Below are 19,841 nucleotides of genomic sequence, written 5' to 3'. Positions count from 1 at the left end.
AGTGAAAGGGAGGACAGACGGACAGACAAAGTGAAAGGGAGGACAGACAGACGGACAAAGTGAAAGGGAGGACAGACAGACGGACAAAGTGAAAGAGGGGACAGACAGACGGACAAAGTGAAAGGGAGGACAGACAGACGGACAAAGTGAAAGGAGGACAGACAGACGGACAAAGTGAAAGGGAGGACAGACGGACAGACAAAGTGAAAGGGAGGACAGACGGACAGACAAAGTGAAAGGGAGGACAGACGGACAGACAAAGTGAAAGAGGGGACAGACAGACGGACAAAGTGAAAGAGGGGACAGACGGACAAAGTGAAAGGGAGGACAGACAGACGGACAAAGTGAAATGGAGGACAGACAGACGGACAAAGTGAAAGGGAGAACAGACAGACGGACAAAGTGAAAGGGGGGACATACGGACAAAGTGAAAGAGGGGACAGACAGACGGACAAAGTGAAAGAGGGGACAGACAGAGGGACAAAGTGAAAGAGGGGACAGACAGACAGACAAAGTGAAAGAGGGGACAGACAGACAAAGTGAAAGAGGGGACAGACAGACAGACAAAGTGAAAGAGGGGACAGACAGACAAAGTGAAAGGGAGGACAGACAGACAGACGGACAAAGTGAAAGAGGGGACAGACAGACAAAGTGAAAGAGGGGACAGGCGGACAAAGTGAAAGGGGGGACAGACGGACAAAGTGAAAGGGAGGACAGACAGACGGACAAAGTGAAAGAGGGGACAGACGGACGGACAAAGTGAAAGGGGGGACAGACGGACAAAGTGAAAGAGGGGACAGACAGACGGACAAAGTGAAAGAGGGGACAGACAGACGGACAAAGTGAAAGAGGGGACAGACGGACAGACAAAGTGAAAGGGAGGACAGACGGACAGACAAAGTGAAAGGGAGGACAGACGGACAAAGTGAAAGAGGGGACAGACGGACAAAGTGAAAGAGGGGACAGACGGACAAAGTGAAAGAGGGGACAGACAGACGGACAAAGTGAAAGAGGGGACAGACAGACAAAGTGAAAGAGTGGACAGACGGACAAAGTGAAAGAGGGGACAGACAGGAGGTCTTACTTCCTGAGGCTGGGGCAGTTGAGGGCCACCCTCCGGACCCCGTGCAGCTGCAGGGTGGTGATCTGGTAGAGGGCCGGCCAGCGGCTGCCGCTCCAGAGCAGCGTCACGGACGACTCGGAGAAGTGGGCCTGCCGCTGCTCGAACGTCCACTCGCAGCCAGACTTAGTGGACAGCGTCAACTCCCAGGTGACGGGCATGGCTCTGCCAAGGAAATAATAAGTATGTAACGGGGCCATCCTCCAAGAAATGACTAACGGTCAAGGACTTCGTAGACTAATGTTCAGGCACAGACTCATACCCCCCTCCAGACACATTTATATTTAGTTAGTTGTTATATATTCTACTATTTTATGCAGTTGTCTTTCCTTCTCCTTTTCTCTCCTCTTGGAAAGTGATCATTACATTTAGTTATTTATCTGAAGGCTTTTATCCAAAGCGACTAACAAGTTCTGTACGACAAGTCAGCAGAAAGGGAACAACTCTGAAAACAATGTTCATCAAACAGTGCTGAAACTTGGGTGCTGCAGTGGTGAGTGCATATAGTAGTAGAGACATATTAGTATAGTAGGAAAAGTGCATGATAGTATAAGAGATTAAGAAGGTTAGTGTTTTGGCGGTCAGGTGGCGTAGCGGAGATTGCGTTCGTCACCAACCCCGGAGACGCTGGATTCGCCTGTTCGAATCCAGCTCACAGCTCCGGGGTTGTCACCAGCTTGGCTGGCCGTTCACACTAATACAATTGGCAGTATTAGAGGGTGGAAGAAGCTGGCGGGGTGGGTCCGGGTCGTTGTAAACAGCGACTCCTACAGTTCGGTCGGGGCGCCTGCTAAGCGCGGATAGGATCTAAGTGGGATAGTGTGATCCTTCCACACGCTACGCCCTCTCAGCGAGAGTCCGCGCTGCCAGGTGAAAATAAGCGGTTGATTGGCTGGACGTGTGTCGGAGGAAGCATGTGATAGCCTCCACTCTTCCAGACCGACTGTGGGGGGTAAGTGCGCAGCGACCAGGAAGGGGATTGGGAATTGGCATAACAACTAACATTGGGATGGGAGAAAATCGGAGGAAAAAGGAGGGGGAAAAAGATCAATATATAAAAAAAAAAAAAAAAAACGTTAGTGTTTTTATGTTGTTTTTTTCTTTTTCATTTCAGATATTGATTGAAGAGGTGTGTCGTTAGTCGACGGCGAAAGATTGGTCGAGTTTCGGCTGTCCTAACTGTGGTGGGAAGTTCGTTCCACCATTGTGGAGCGAGGAGCGACAATATGCGGCTTCTCTTTGATGACCCTCCCGGAGTCACTCCACTCCACTCCACTAACCACCTCGGCCACTCCTTCATCAGGCTCCACAACCGTGGGCAGGGACAGATCTAATTCTATTGCCTATAATATAATGTCTTTCTACTATTACCCTGCCCATACCGGTACCTCCCCGCCCCCATGCTGCTATGACACCCGAATATCCCCAAGGGGATCAACAAAGGACCATCTTATCTTAACCAGCGACGAGATTTCTCGTTAGTTCATGCCAACCGTTGAGTGCCAGCCGACGAGAGATCTCGTTTTTAAATCGTTATTTTTTTAAATTATCGATTTCCATTCATTTTTCATCAATCTAGCTTCACGTTACCAGTGGGGATCTGTCTGAACTCGAACAGGGAAAATACCGCCCCCTATCGTCTCTCCGGATGGTACTGCACCCTTTTGGATTGGGTTGAATGAAACGCATGGAGAAAAAAAAGTCCTGCTTCCACATTTTACTTGTCAGACAAGTAACCGGAGACGATCCAAGTAATCGCCCACCACCAGAACAGCAGAGAATGTGTGTTTCAAGTACCCAGCGTTGGATCAATAAACACGATCGATATTTGGAATGGCGATCAGAAATTGGAATAATCTTTTTGGAGAACATCTGATCTGAGGTAAGGAATCTATTTTTACCAGTCTTGGGATAATCAAAGCTATTTTCACCTATATATCAGCGTTTGCCATATGTGTGTATGTGTGTGTCTGTGTGTGTGTGCGATCAGGAAATAAGATAATCGATTTTTCAGCCCGCTTCTATAGCGTGCACAAGTACACATATACTATCAATAATCTAGCGTTTATTTGAAAACTATTCATAAATAGGCCGAAAAATGACAACGTGTTTTGTGTATTCCAGTGAATTCCAGTAAAGGGCGTTTATCACAGAATCTTAATTTTTTCTGAAACTTTCAAAACACGAGCGTTTTTCAAAATGGTATAAAACGGAAATGAACCGATTAAAAAAAAACAATCTGTTTCGACAATGTTGACTGCAAACAAGTCATTGATAAGCGACGGCCATATTAGACACATGGCCATCATTTAAGATATAGTTTATGCGTTCGCAAATATGAGAGCTCCGTCATTGAAGTGGGTGGTGGCACGCAACAGGGTTCTGGGGCACCGGAGGCGTGGCACTCAAAGTGTTAATGGTTGATTCAATCGACGCTGTATCGAAGATTTTAGTGTTCCACATGCAGTAACGCTTAAATCGTGTGCTTACGAGAGATGTGCTAATAATTCAGTGAATAAGTAATTCAGCGTGGGGAAGAAGAAGCATAAAGGACGATTAAGTGGCTAAGATGGCAGAGAGGAGGAGACTGAACAACGATGACATGCAGCCTGCCTCACGTCTTAGAGACACATCACAGTCAAACAGTCTTTAATTCTATTTTAACACATGGTATAACTCTGGCTTAAGCACCGCGTGCAAATCAAATGACTTGCAATGGCCGTAATGAAACCGCAGCCGGCATGATAAATTGTCTAATACAATTGCATCCAAACTGCGATTCGGGTAGCTGAGGGATATGTACAGATATAAATATAGTATCTACAGATATGTAACAAGGTTATATGCAGGTATGTACAGACGGATGTGGATAGATATATATGTAAATAATAAATATATATACGGTATATACAGCATTATTATACATGCTATGTGTTATATGCAGGTGTATAAGTAGGTAACTAAGTATAGGATTGCATGCAGGTATATTGTGGTAAATATAAATATATACATATATCTCAAGCCCCACCCCACCCCTCTTTTCTCTATCCTCCAATCGCAACTCTCCCTCTGTCAAACGAGGAGGGTGGGGCTCGAGAAGGGTTAATTAAGTAGGCGAATAAAACTGGGTGGAAAAAGGGCCCAGGAGGGCTGAGATGACCCTGGGGGGATCACACTCCCCGCTGTGTGTGTCTTGTTGTCTTGTGAAATGCTTATTACCAAGGTAAATCACATCCTCCCCAGTGCCTGGATCAGAGTAACCCCTGCAGGGAATAGTCTGGGCGTGTAGGGAAGAGGGGTCCTAAGTCATTTATTTCAACAATCCACACGGTGTCTGCTAGGAACACAATTATTTCTACTTCCCCCTCCACTCCGCAGCGACTGGCGGGGAACTCAATCAGAGGCTATAGAGACAGCGGCCACAGCAGAGGTGTGCGGGACTGTCCCCTGTGTGCGCCCGTGCCCCCCCCCCCCCGAGCCCACTATGCCTCCGGGCCGAGACCCGCTTCATAACCTTCAATAAGAAAGTGTCATTAAGTGGGGAGAGCTTAGTGGGTCGTCCTCGTGTTCACGCCGCACGGACCTGCCCCCACCATCCCCCCATCAGAGGGCGGCCGAATGCCGTATCTCCACCGTTTAACTTTGCCGGCTACAGCCAGGAGCGGTATACATTTTTTATTTTTTTTTATAAAACACAAGAGCCGGGATTCCCATGAGGATTCCCGCAGCTGCTTGCTACTGTAGAACAGCCAAGCGTTGAGAACAGATGGCAAATACTGGTCGTGGCATAGCCCGTAGTGCTTGTTACGCCCCCCGTCTGGGGCATACTCAGCGACATAATGTGATGTGGACCCTCCAAGAAAAACTGATCCTCAAACATAGAAGCAAATGGCACGAAAATGAACAATTTATCATATGACACTAGAAACCTGCGCTCAGTTTTTTTTTTTTTTTTTTTTTAATAATAATAAGCCCCGGAACATAATGTACTAAAAGACCAAACTAAATATACATTTCTTCTACTAACCAATCTGGTCCATCCAGCCAACACCAGAGTAGAGGAGTGGACCAGTGTCTCCTGACTCTCCTCCTCTACTCCATGTACACCCACAGCTGTGTCCTGACCCCCTCATCTACTCCCTGTACACCCACAGCTGTGTCCTGACCGCGTGAATATTAAAGGCAACCAACTTGTGTTCAGCTTTTCGTTCAGCGTTTCTCTGATTGGCCACACGGCCAATCAATCCACTAGCACGCGGCAAGAGAGACAAGAGAGACGCGGCAGTCGCGGCAGAGTGGCTGCGCATGCGCATATATGTATGTGTATATATATATGTATAAACATATCTACTAGAAACACTGGTGTTCTGTTGTGCGACTGTGCTAAACTCTTCCACCACATGACCGACATTTGACATACAGTACACCTCCTATCTATGTTGGGATTATGTTTGGTCATGACAAAACAATAAAAATCGCTACTGTTAGTAAGCTGCCACCACCCACTTCAATGACAGAGCTCTCATATTTGCGAATGCATAAACTATATCTTAAATTATGGCTATGTGTCTAATATGGCTGTCGCGAAGTCATTGATAAGCGACAGCCATATTAGACACATAGCCATTAAGATATAGTTTATGCATTCGCAAAATATGAGAGCGCTTGTCATTGAAGGGCTTCCTACAACGGAGGAACGGCCGCTGCTGCTGCTGAACCGAGTCAAGCCGCGGGCGGCACACGGAAGCCGGGGAAAAAACAACCGCGTCGCCCCGCTGGCTCTTCAGCAAGGAGCCTCCACAGCTCCAGTTAACCTAATTTATACCGTAATGAATCATTCAAAAATATACCGTTAACTGGAATATGTTGTTTCTTTACACATATGTTGGATTATGTAATTGGGTTTTCATGACAAAACAATAAAAATCGCTACTTTACATCAGGGTGAACGCTGAACCGAGTCAAGCCGCGGGCGGCGCACAAGCCGGGGAAAAAACAACCGCGTCGCCCCGCTGGCTCTTCAGCAAGGAGCCTCCACAGCTCCAGTTAACCTAATTTATACCGTAATGAATCATTAAAAAATATACCGTTAACTGGAATATGTTGTTTCTTTACACATATGTTGGATTATGTAATTGGGTTTTCATGACAAAACAATAAAAATCGCTACTTTACATCAGGGTGAACGCTGAACCGAGTCAAGCCGCGGGCGGCGCACAAGCCGGGGAAAAAACAACCGCGTCGCCCCGCTGGCTCTTCAGCAAGGAGCCTCCACAGCTCCAGTTAACCTAATTTATACCGTAATGAATCATTAAAAAATATACCGTTAACTGGAATATGTTGTTTCTTTACACATATGTTGGATTATGTAATTGGGTTTTCATGACAAAACAATAAAAATCGCTACTTTACATCAGGGTGAACGCTGAACCGAGTCAAGCCGCGGGCGGCGCACAAGCCGGGGAAAAAACAACCGCGTCACCCCGCTGGCTCTTCAGCAAGAAGCCTCCACAGCTCCAGTTAACCTAATTTATACCGTAATGAATCATTAAAAAATATACCGTTAACTGGAATATGTTGTTTCTTTACACATATGTTGGATTATGTAATTGGGTTGTCATGACAAAACAATAAAAATCGCTACTTTACATCAGGGTGAACGCTGTTACACTGCCACCACCCACTTCAATGACAGAGCTCTCATATTTGCGAATGCATAAACTATATCTTAAATTATGGCTATGTGTCTAATATGGCTGTCGCGAAGTCATTGATAAGCGACAGCTATATTAGACACATAGCCATAATTTAAGATATAGTTTATGCATTCGCAAAATATGAGAGCGCGGTCATTGAAGGGCTTCGTTCTACAACGGAGGAACGGCCGCTGCTGCTGGAGCTGGACCGAGTAGAGCCGGCGGCGGTGCACGTTAGCCGGGGACAAACCACCGCATCGCCCCGCTGACGTTAAAAACGCGAAATAACGTTACTGATGTACAGTGACACCCAGAGTTTCTAGTTACAGTAGTGACGCGTGACTCGAGATAGTCCTAACACTGTAACAGTGTTTATTATTAAGAGTCAGATAGTCCTAACAGTGTTTAGTCCTAACACAGTGTTTATTAGTAAGAGTCAGATAGTCCTAACAGTGTTTATTATTAAGAGTCAGACAGTCGTAACAGTGTTTATTATTGCGAGTCCTAACAGTGTTTATTATTTCATAACTGTATAAAAACGCGAAACATAATAATCAGTCAGCAGCGCTCCACTGCTACCGCAGCCCAACACAAGTGCGTTGGAACAGCAGCCCAACACTACACAAGTTGGTTGCCCGCGCTGCCGCGCTTGCTCTTTGGATTTCATTTGGGACGCGTGACGGCTGCGCTTGCCTGCGCGTGGGGGCAGGGGGGGCGCGGCCAATCAGAGAAAAGCCGAACACAAGTTGGTTGCCTTTAATATTCACGCGTCCTGACCCCCTCCTCTACTTCCTGTACACCCATGGCTGTGTCCTCCTCCTATACTCCCTGTACACCCACAGCTGTGTCCTGACCCCTCCTATACTCCCTGTACACCCACAGCTGTGTCCTGACCCCCTCTTCTACTCCCTGTACACCCATGGCTGTGTCCTCCTCCTATACTCCCTGTACACCCAGAGCTGTGTCCTGAGCCTCCTCTTCTACTCCCTGTACACCCAGAGCTGTGTCCTGAGCCTCCTCTTCTACTCCCTGTACACCCATGGCTGTGTCCTCCTCCTATACTCCCTGTACACCCAGAGCTGTGTCCTGAGCCTCCTCTTCTACTTCCTGTACACCCATGGCTGTGTCCTCCTCCTATACTCCCTGTACACCCATGGCTGTGTCCTCCTCCTATACTCCCTGTACACCCAGGGCTGTGTCTTGAGCCTCCTCCTCTACTCCCTGTACACTGATGACTGTGTAGCCACACACAGCTCCAACACAGTGATTAAAACGACACAACATCAAAGGGTCTGCTGTGGAGAGAGTCAGCAGCTTCAAGTTCCTCTGTGTTGACATCACGCAGCACTTTGCGCTCGTCTGCCGGCTCCGATCATTCAATACATTGTTGGAAAGTTAAACTCCCTTTGTTCGATCGACACCACTCTCTACAAGGGGTGTAACGGTACACAGAAGCCACGGTTCGGTACGTACCTCGGTATTGGGGTCACGGTTCGGTACGAGTTCGGTACAACAGAAAACAAATATTTATAATTATTATTATTAAAAAAAATTATTTTAATTTTTTATATATTATATTTATGATAATTATTATTATTATTATTATTATTAAATAGAATAATTTTGTATAGGCTTGCCGTGGTAGTCAGTGATACTGTGTTCAGGCATCCACTTGCTAGTACTGCCCCTTTAACAACTTATCCTTGCTAAGTTTCAGTTTCACTTATAGCGAGAATTTAACTTCACGACGAGACTGAATACTAGAGAACAGATGACATATTACAACAATGGCAGAGGATTATTTGGATTTAAACACAGTGGAGCTCAGATGATCTGTCCGGAAAAGTATGTTTATTTTTTTTTTTATTTGATTGTGCCTGTGAGTCCGGCGGGGAAGAATGTTGATGCGTTTGTTGGCGCCTGTGTGTGTTTCTTTCCATTGGTTTCATTTGGTTAACGTTATTGGGCGAACAAGAAAACGAAAGAAAACTAAAATTGTAATGACCCTGCAGCTGTTCCAATGTAAATGTGCCTTTCTCCATGCACTCTCGCCCGCTCTGAACTGGTCAGACTCGGTGTGCCCGGCCACGCGCGCTGTTCTCGCATGGAACCTCGCGAGTGCCTGCATGTGGGACTCGTGTGTTTGCGCTGTGGGGTGTATTCGTCGTATAGCTGCGCGTACCGCACCGTGACGGCCGTACCGTAAATTCACGGGACAAATACACGTACCGTTACACCCCTACCTCTCTACCTATTGTGTGCTTTCAGTCTCGAGTTACAAGACGAAACATCAGACGAGCATCATTTGACAAGCCATTCGGACAAGGGACCACGTCCGGTTGTAAACAAACCTGAACGGACCAGTCACCTCTGATGGCGGAAATTATTGACCACCTTTGTAGCCAATGAAATTCTGGAGGCAGGGATATCCCATGCGGGGGCTGATCGCAACGAGAAAGGGGTAGAAGAAGCAGAGGAAGTCCTTTGTTTTGACTAGAGCCTCGAAATGAATGGCAGCGGACGGCTATTTTGGATAATCATGCCGAATTAACACCGGTACACACATTACAAAAAGCTTTGTGAAACACTCATTTTCCGTGGGATTGTTATACACTTTGGACCTGTACTACATAAGACTTCAGCTCCTACATCGCAGCTGGAAGTTAAAAACAGGCATCTGGCAACCAGGAAACAGAAATGAGAGTACATAAAACTTTTACTTCAGTGTGTTCAACCCTCTGTTACTCTATTTCATTAGCACTCAAAGTGATTTGAGTGATGTGATTTGACAAAGTGATTTATGTAAGACACTTCAGAATGTGACCTTTAAAAAGAGACAAGACTCATGCATGTGCTGTAAGTATACAGTATAATAAATCGCAAATTACTTTGGGTATGCAATCATAAAAAATTTAAAACAAAATAGCCCAATTTTTGCCAGATGCTTAACAAAAACGCTACAGAGGGTCCTATGAACGAATAAATGCTATTACCGTGTTCTATTACCGCATCTCTGTTGCCACTGCACATGCTACACCTGTACTGTGATTATTGTAAGTTAATAATGGTAAATGAGTGAATTGCAATCAGAGCTATTTATGCCATTCTTTTTAATGCCATTTCTATTGCTTTTCTCTTTCTGACATCTATCGATGCCACTACTGCGAGGGCAAGGAGCCAGGACAAACGCTTCTGTATGAAGATCTGACAAATAAACAAATATCAATGTGAATCCGAGGAGAAAACAAATCCAAAAATAAAGAGGAGCGGCCCACTCGTACAGTTCCCAAACTAAAATCACAAAGTCTAACGGAGAGGCCGGGTTTGGAAAGAGTGGAGGCTGCAGTCAAAAGTTTGCAGGCCGGGTAGTGACTATATACGGCTACTGAAGACGTTTCACCAGTCTGTGGTTGCCAGCGTCATCTTCTTTGCCATAGTATGCTGGGGGGGGGGGGTAACTCAACTCAAGAGACACCAACAAACTGAACAAGCTGGTGAGGAAGGCTAGCTCCATAGTCGGACTAGTCAAACTAGAGGTGGTGGCTGAGAGGAGGACGAGGAAAAGGCTGGATGCTATACTGGAAAACCCCTCCCAACCCCCCTATGAGGAGCTAGCGGAGATGAGGAGCACGTTCAGCTATAGACTTATCCCCCCATGACACTAATGGCTGGTGAACTTGAGAACTGTTAATAATAAACACTGTTAGGACTATCTGACTCTAATAAACATTGTTAGGACTGTCTGACTCTTAATAATAAACACTGTTAGGACTATCTGACTCTTAACACATTAATTGCCAAGAACGAGTTAATTCGTTATTGTCCGCCATGCGAATATCGTTATTTCTTTTATTCGCTATATCTATTCATAATTCATGGCTGCAGCCTCTGCAGACCCTTCAGACCCTGTCTGAGCTGGCAGACGGTCAACACGCCCTCTACTGCCTTGCGGAGCTATTGCACTCGATTGGAAATGGGCTGGTGTGTTTTCTGAGACGATCTGAGCCGTGGGGGCGGGGTTTAAATACTCAGGCGAGGCGGGCCTTTACAACGATGGCATGGAATACTAACCCTGCGCGCCCGTTCATGTGTAACGCTCGGTAACGTCGGGGACAGGATCGCTGTGGATAACTGGAATGGCGATCAGATAATTGGATTATTTTTTTTGCATTACATAAGAGACCAGGTAAGGACTATATATAAAGTCTTGCGTTGATCTGATATTCCTTTCTACCGCGATCAAAGCTATCTGTGTGTATGTGCTTATTACCGTTGGCTGGGGGGGGGGGGGGGGGGGGGGGGCATTTCATGTATGCACAAAGAGATATAATAATGATAACCTAGCGTTGATTTCAGGATGATTAGATAATCAGCCAAAAAATTACAACGTGATGACTGGATTACACTAAAATGCCTTTTTCTCGTCTTTTCCTGGAATGACTCAGAATCACCCAAACCATACTCGTATTCAAACCGGTATAAAACGGAAATGTACAGATAAAAAAACAATCTGTTTCTTGCATGTTGACCAGAAGCAACTCACTGACAGTCGACAGCGTTATTAGATCCATAGCTATAATATAAGATATAGTTTTAGGACTCGCAAGTGTGGCATTCTAAAACTATATCCATTGAATAAAGACCTAGCGCTGAAGGGGGATCAGCGCCCCCTGCTGCTGGCGGTCAATGTGTTAATAATAAACACTCTTAACCGTTTCTGCGCCAATGACGAGTATACTCGTTATAGCCCGCCAAACTAATAGTGCCAACAACGAGTAAACTCGTTGTTATGATTGTTAGTTATTTTATTCGCTATTCCCATTCATAATTCATCCAGCAAGGCTCTGGGAAAATCTGGCACTCTGTCTGAGATCGCAACGGCACGATACCGCCGCCTGGTGGTATTCGGCCGATGTTGCTCTTACTTTCTGCAGGAAGCTTGGCTCTGTGCGTCAGTGAATGTCATCCGGGCGCAGTTATTTTGTGGATCCAGATACACAGTCGAGTGCATTGAATCGCCTTCGAGACGCAAGAATCAATATGCTTTTGGAGCTTATGGCATCGGCCAAACGGAAATACGATCTAGCAGATGGCAATCAAATAATTGGAATATTCTTTCTGCAGTATCATCGGCTAGAGGTAAGAGGAATCTAACGTTAATTCCAGCTTGATTGTCCATTTATTTCATTGCAAAACGATCTGATCAACGTATGCTGCCGTACCAAAGAATGCCGTTATTGACAATCAATTAATCATAAACGACCCCTCCCCCCCATTTCCTGTATGCATGATGGAACATAATATATACCGATCATATGCATTTTAATTTTTTATTGTAGCGTGTATAGGGACGAAAGGCCAATGGATTAAGTATAATATGCATCGCGGCCTATTACTAGCGTTATAGGAATTATCCTAGACCACTCTAAAACTATAATTATATTCACCACGGTATAAAACCACAATGTATGAATGGAAAAAATATTACTTTCCCACATCTTGAACGATAGATACCCGATGTCGAATGGGCCATAGTATTGCAGATATAGCTATAATATTTAAATAGTTATAGCCCTGCAAACAAAGTGAGCGACTCCCACCATTTACAGCGCTGGCGGTAGCTACTATAAGATGCTGATATTGCGTGGCAGCTATTGTGTTAATAATAAACACTGTTAGGACTATCTGACTCTTAACACATCCAGCGCCAAAAACGCTGTCCAGCGTTATTGGCCGCCATGCGCTGTCTGCCAGGATCGCTGTACATCGTTTTTTTAGATCACTATTTAATTTTTTCGCCATGGCATTCATAATTCATATACCCACCCCCGGTCCTGCAGCTGGACCTTAGATGTGACTGCAACAACGGCTCAATACCGCCGCCTGGTGGATGGTCGGGCGAGTTACACTCGCAAACAGGATGTGCCATCAGTGCATTGATGAAAATCATCAGGCAGTCACATCTCGTTACGGGACTCCCGACAGACACTATGTACATAATGGATCGCTTTCTAAACTTAATAATCGATATGATTTCGGCATTTATTTAAGCATTACATCACGCGCAGGAGTGGTTTGTGACCAATAAACCATGCCTAGGGGTGGTCGTTAGACCCCCCTAGGCATGGTTTATTGGTCACAAATCACGACTGCAAGTGGTGTAAAGCTTTTATACAACTGCCAGATTCATCCAACCTTATTTCTATACAATAAACACACATTAATCGAAGATTTATTGAAAAAACCATCCGACAGAAAAAGTAGTTCCCACAACTACAAAAAAGACAAGTTGCCTCCATGTGGAAGCAGCTTGAAGTGCATCCAACCAAACTAACACATCCAACTGTGTATTATTGGAATGATTGAGAGAAGTTGCCTCATGTGGAAGCAGCTTGAAGTGCATCCAACCAACTAACACATCCAACTGTGTATTATTGGAATGATTGATTGAAAATTTTATTACCAGATGCAGAATGGGTACAATACAGTACGGCTCAATACACACAATTGTTAAGGGAATGCAGACCTACTTTCCATAGAACTTCATTCTTAGATGCTTCTATATAAAGTAGGTAAAACAAATTAAAAGGTTTTCTTTGCCCTATAGGAAAAAAAACGTTTTCTTCGCCCTATTTTTTTATTTATTTCTTTTAGCCTAAACTTAACCAGTTGGAAACCAGGGGTACAGTAATAAAATTAGCAATCAACCAATCAATCAATTCAATAGACCATGCTCACTTAAAACAGCGCTGCTTCTCTCTCAGTCTGACTCCCCCGCTGTTGCAGACAGGAGTGTGTGTGTGTGTGTGCGTGTGCGTGTGCGTGTGCGTGTGTGTGTGTGTGTTTGTGGGTACGCCAGCGTCGGACAGTGTGAGAGTGAACGCTGCAGTCAGTGGGAAGGAAGTAGAAATTTAAATCAATCAATTAATCTATCAATCAATCCACGATTTTTCTTTTGTTCTAGATTGACTCAAGACCCATCAATTACATCATCCAACATTGTTTAAAGGACTAACACATTCCCCTTGACAGAATCGCTTCATATTTAGTCGTTATGGGCTTATGGCGCTATCAACATTCTGGCGCTATCAACATTCTCCCGGAGTGAGCCGGCGGAGTGATTATGTGATTCGGTTGTGGGCGGGTCCTGAGCCCAGGACCGTGGATTGTTGCCAATAAAGACGTGTAAATGGCCAATCAGAATCGAGAAATTTGCATGCCGTTGTATAATGCGCCATACAAACCGGAAATGGACCTAGGCGATCGGCGTCGTATAATTGGGATCTTTCACCGCCAGTCTCATTGGCCCACGGTAAGAGGAATATAACGTTATTTTCAACCCGATTGTGCATTTCCTTGTTTGCAAACCATCTGATCAATATATCCACCCAACCTACATAAAGCAGTTACTGATGATCGGGGAATTATAAACGACCCCCCCCCCCTTTCCTCCGCGCATGATGAGGCATAATGTATACCGATCATATACATTTGAGTTTTTTGGTGTAGCGTGTATGGGGGGGAAACGGCAATCGATAATCTATATAATGCGTTTGGGCCTATAACTAGCGTTTTTGGAATTACAGCAGAAAAGATTAAAAACATACTTATATTCTAGAAGGTATTAACACAACAATGTATGAATGAAAAAGTATAACGTTCCCACATCCTGAACGATAGATAATCGATGTTGAATGGGACATAGTAATGTCAATATAGCAATACAATTTTAAAAGTTATAGCCCTGCAAAGAAGGTAAACATCTCCATAGGCTTACAGCGCTGGCAGAGAGGGGCATGAGATGGGCATAACCCCCGGCGGGCAATGTGTTAATAGCCGGGGACAAACCACCGCATCGCCCCGCTGACGTTAAAAACGCGAAATAACGTTACTGATGTACAGTGACACCCAGAGTTTCTAGTTACAGTAGTGACGCGTGACTCGAGATAGTCCTAACACTGTAACAGTGTTTATTATTAAGAGTCAGATAGTCCTAACAGTGTTTAGTCCTAACACAGTGTTTATTAGTAAGAGTCAGATAGTCCTAACAGTGTTTATTATTAAGAGTCAGACAGTCGTAACAGTGTTTATTATTGCGAGTCCTAACAGTGTTTATTATTTCATAACTGTATAAAAACGCGAAACATAATAATCAGTCAGCAGCGCTCCACTGCTACCGCAGCCCAACACAAGTGCGTTGGAACAGCAGCCCAACACTACACAAGTTGGTTGCCCGCGCTGCCGCGCTTGCTCTTTGGATTTCATTTGGGACGCGTGACGGCTGCGCTTGCCTGCGCGTGGGGGCAGGGGGGGCGCGGCCAATCAGAGAAAAGCCGAACACAAGTTGGTTGCCTTTAATATTCACGCGTCCTGACCCCCTCCTCTACTTCCTGTACACCCATGGCTGTGTCCTCCTCCTATACTCCCTGTACACCCACAGCTGTGTCCTGACCCCTCCTATACTCCCTGTACACCCACAGCTGTGTCCTGACCCCCTCTTCTACTCCCTGTACACCCATGGCTGTGTCCTCCTCCTATACTCCCTGTACACCCAGAGCTGTGTCCTGAGCCTCCTCTTCTACTCCCTGTACACCCAGAGCTGTGTCCTGAGCCTCCTCTTCTACTCCCTGTACACCCATGGCTGTGTCCTCCTCCTATACTCCCTGTACACCCAGAGCTGTGTCCTGAGCCTCCTCTTCTACTTCCTGTACACCCATGGCTGTGTCCTCCTCCTATACTCCCTGTACACCCATGGCTGTGTCCTCCTCCTATACTCCCTGTACACCCAGGGCTGTGTCTTGAGCCTCCTCCTCTACTCCCTGTACACTGATGACTGTGTAGCCACACACAGCTCCAACACAGTGATTAAAACGACACAACATCAAAGGGTCTGCTGTGGAGAGAGTCAGCAGCTTCAAGTTCCTCTGTGTTGACATCACGCAGCACTTTGCGCTCGTCTGCCGGCTCCGATCATTCAATACATTGTTGGAAAGTTAAACTCCCTTTGTTCGATCGACACCACTCTCTACAAGGGGTGTAACGGTACACAGAAGCCACGGTTCGGTACGTACCTCGGTATTGGGGTCACGGTTCGGTACGAGTTCGGTACAACAGAAAACAAATATTTATAATTATTATTATTAAAAAAAATTATTTTAATTTTTTATATATTATATTTATGATAATTATTATTATTATTATTATTATTAAATAGAATAATTTTGTATAGGCTTGCCGTGGTAGTCAGTGATACTGTGTTCAGGCATCCACTTGCTAGTACTGCCCCTTTAACAACTTATCCTTGCTAAGTTTCAGTTTCACTTATAGCGAGAATTTAACTTCACGACGAGACTGAATACTAGAGAACAGATGACATATTACAACAATGGCAGAGGATTATTTGGATTTAAACACAGTGGAGCTCAGATGATCTGTCCGGAAAAGTATGTTTATTTTTTTTTTATTTGATTGTGCCTGTGAGTCCGGCGGGGAAGAATGTTGATGCGTTTGTTGGCGCCTGTGTGTGTTTCTTTCCATTGGTTTCATTTGGTTAACGTTATTGGGCGAACAAGAAAACGAAAGAAAACTAAAATTGTAATGACCCTGCAGCTGTTCCAATGTAAATGTGCCTTTCTCCATGCACTCTCGCCCGCTCTGAACTGGTCAGACTCGGTGTGCCCGGCCACGCGCGCTGTTCTCGCATGGAACCTCGCGAGTGCCTGCATGTGGGACTCGTGTGTTTGCGCTGTGGGGTGTATTCGTCGTATAGCTGCGCGTACCGCACCGTGACGGCCGTACCGTAAATTCACGGGACAAATACACGTACCGTTACACCCCTACCTCTCTACCTATTGTGTGCTTTCAGTCTCGAGTTACAAGACGAAACATCAGACGAGCATCATTTGACAAGCCATTCGGACAAGGGACCACGTCCGGTTGTAAACAAACCTGAACGGACCAGTCACCTCTGATGGCGGAAATTATTGACCACCTTTGTAGCCAATGAAATTCTGGAGGCAGGGATATCCCATGCGGGGGCTGATCGCAACGAGAAAGGGGTAGAAGAAGCAGAGGAAGTCCTTTGTTTTGACTAGAGCCTCGAAATGAATGGCAGCGGACGGCTATTTTGGATAATCATGCCGAATTAACACCGGTACACACATTACAAAAAGCTTTGTGAAACACTCATTTTCCGTGGGATTGTTATACACTTTGGACCTGTACTACATAAGACTTCAGCTCCTACATCGCAGCTGGAAGTTAAAAACAGGCATCTGGCAACCAGGAAACAGAAATGAGAGTACATAAAACTTTTACTTCAGTGTGTTCAACCCTCTGTTACTCTATTTCATTAGCACTCAAAGTGATTTGAGTGATGTGATTTGACAAAGTGATTTATGTAAGACACTTCAGAATGTGACCTTTAAAAAGAGACAAGACTCATGCATGTGCTGTAAGTATACAGTATAATAAATCGCAAATTACTTTGGGTATGCAATCATAAAAAATTTAAAACAAAATAGCCCAATTTTTGCCAGATGCTTAACAAAAACGCTACAGAGGGTCCTATGAACGAATAAATGCTATTACCGTGTTCTATTACCGCATCTCTGTTGCCACTGCACATGCTACACCTGTACTGTGATTATTGTAAGTTAATAATGGTAAATGAGTGAATTGCAATCAGAGCTATTTATGCCATTCTTTTTAATGCCATTTCTATTGCTTTTCTCTTTCTGACATCTATCGATGCCACTACTGCGAGGGCAAGGAGCCAGGACAAACGCTTCTGTATGAAGATCTGACAAATAAACAAATATCAATGTGAATCCGAGGAGAAAACAAATCCAAAAATAAAGAGGAGCGGCCCACTCGTACAGTTCCCAAACTAAAATCACAAAGTCTAACGGAGAGGCCGGGTTTGGAAAGAGTGGAGGCTGCAGTCAAAAGTTTGCAGGCCGGGTAGTGACTATATACGGCTACTGAAGACGTTTCACCAGTCTGTGGTTGCCAGCGTCATCTTCTTTGCCATAGTATGCTGGGGGGGGGGGGTAACTCAACTCAAGAGACACCAACAAACTGAACAAGCTGGTGAGGAAGGCTAGCTCCATAGTCGGACTAGTCAAACTAGAGGTGGTGGCTGAGAGGAGGACGAGGAAAAGGCTGGATGCTATACTGGAAAACCCCTCCCAACCCCCCTATGAGGAGCTAGCCGAGATGAGGAGCACGTTCAGCTATAGACTTATCCCCCCATGACACTAATGGCTGGTGAACTTGAGAACTGTTAATAATAAACACTGTTAGGACTATCTGACTCTAATAAACATTGTTAGGACTGTCTGACTCTTAATAATAAACACTGTTAGGACTATCTGACTCTTAACACATTAATTGCCAAGAACGAGTTAATTCGTTATTGTCCGCCATGCGAATATCGTTATTTCTTTTATTCGCTATATCTATTCATAATTCATGGCTGCAGCCTCTGCAGACCCTTCAGACCCTGTCTGAGCTGGCAGACGGTCAACACGCCCTCTACTGCCTTGCGGAGCTATTGCACTCGATTGGAAATGGGCTGGTGTGTTTTCTGAGACGATCTGAGCCGTGGGGGCGGGGTTTAAATACTCAGGCGAGGCGGGCCTTTACAACGATGGCATGGAATACTAACCCTGCGCGCCCGTTCATGTGTAACGCTCGGTAACGTCGGGGACAGGATCGCTGTGGATAACTGGAATGGCGATCAGATAATTGGATTATTTTTTTGCATTACATAAGAGACCAGGTAAGGACTATATATAAAGTCTTGCGTTGATCTGATATTCCTTTCTACCGCGATCAAAGCTATCTGTGTGTATGTGCTTATTACCGTTGGCTGGGGGGGGGGGGGGGGGGGGGGGGGGGCATTTCATGTATGCACAAAGAGATATAATAATGATAACCTAGCGTTGATTTCAGGATGATTAGATAATCAGCCAAAAAATTACAACGTGATGACTGGATTACACTAAAATGCCTTTTTCTCGTCTTTTCCTGGAGTGACTCAGAATCACCCAAACCATACTCGTATTCAAACCGGTATAAAACGGAAATGTACAGATAAAAAAACAATCTGTTTCTTGCATGTTGACCAGAAGCAACTCACTGACAGTCGACAGCGTTATTAGATCCATAGCTATAATATAAGATATAGTTTTAGGACTCGCAAGTGTGGCATTCTAAAACTATATCCATTGAATAAAGACCTAGCGCTGAAGGGGGATCAGCGCCCCCTGCTGCTGGCGGTCAATGTGTTAATAATAAACACTCTTAACCGTTTCTGCGCCAATGACGAGTATACTCGTTATAGCCCGCCAAACTAATAGTGCCAACAACGAGTAAACTCGTTGTTATGATTGTTAGTTATTTTATTCGCTATTCCCATTCATAATTCATCCAGCAAGGCTCTGGGAAAATCTGGCACTCTGTCTGAGATCGCAACGGCACGATACCGCCGCCTGGTGGTATTCGGCCGATGTTGCTCTTACTTTCTGCAGGAAGCTTGGCTCTGTGCGTCAGTGAATGTCATCCGGGCGCAGTTATTTTGTGGATCCAGATACACAGTCGAGTGCATTGAATCGCCTTCGAGACGCAAGAATCAATATGCTTTTGGAGCTTATGGCATCGGCCAAACGGAAATACGATCTAGCAGATGGCAATCAAATAATTGGAATATTCTTTCTGCAGTATCATCGGCTAGAGGTAAGAGGAATCTAACTTTAATTCCAGCTTGATTGTCCATTTATTTCATTGCAAAACGATCTGATCAACGTATGCTGCCGTACCAAAGAATGCCGTTATTGACAATCAATTAATCATAAACGACCCCTCCCCCCCATTTCCTGTATGCATGATGGAACATAATATATACCGATCATATGCATTTTAATTTTTTATTGTAGCGTGTATAGGGACGAAAGGCCAATGGATTAAGTATAATATGCATCGCGGCCTATTACTAGCGTTATAGGAATTATCCTAGACCACTC

General features: G+C 45.0%; 1 protein-coding gene across 1 annotated transcript in view; it reads right to left on the bottom strand.

Annotated features, from left to right (window-relative positions):
• The window catches only part of fbxo15 (F-box protein 15), a gene marked incomplete at both ends in the record, with an annotated part of 109,469 nt that overhangs the window by 14,003 nt on the left and 75,625 nt on the right, over positions 1-19,841 (bottom strand). Inside the window, one exon of the mRNA XM_084325797.1 lies at positions 1,085-1,285. Within this exon, the coding sequence (XP_084181923.1) occupies positions 1,085-1,285 (201 nt within the window). The remainder of the gene's footprint in view (positions 1-1,084; positions 1,286-19,841) is intronic.

Source organism: Notolepis coatsorum, assembly GCF_963971535.1.
Source record: "Notolepis coatsorum genome assembly, chromosome: 12".
NCBI lineage: Eukaryota > Metazoa > Chordata > Actinopteri > Aulopiformes > Paralepididae > Notolepis > Notolepis coatsorum.
The sequence above is the reverse complement of the archived record's forward strand: the minus strand, read 5'-3'. Positions and strand labels throughout refer to the sequence as shown.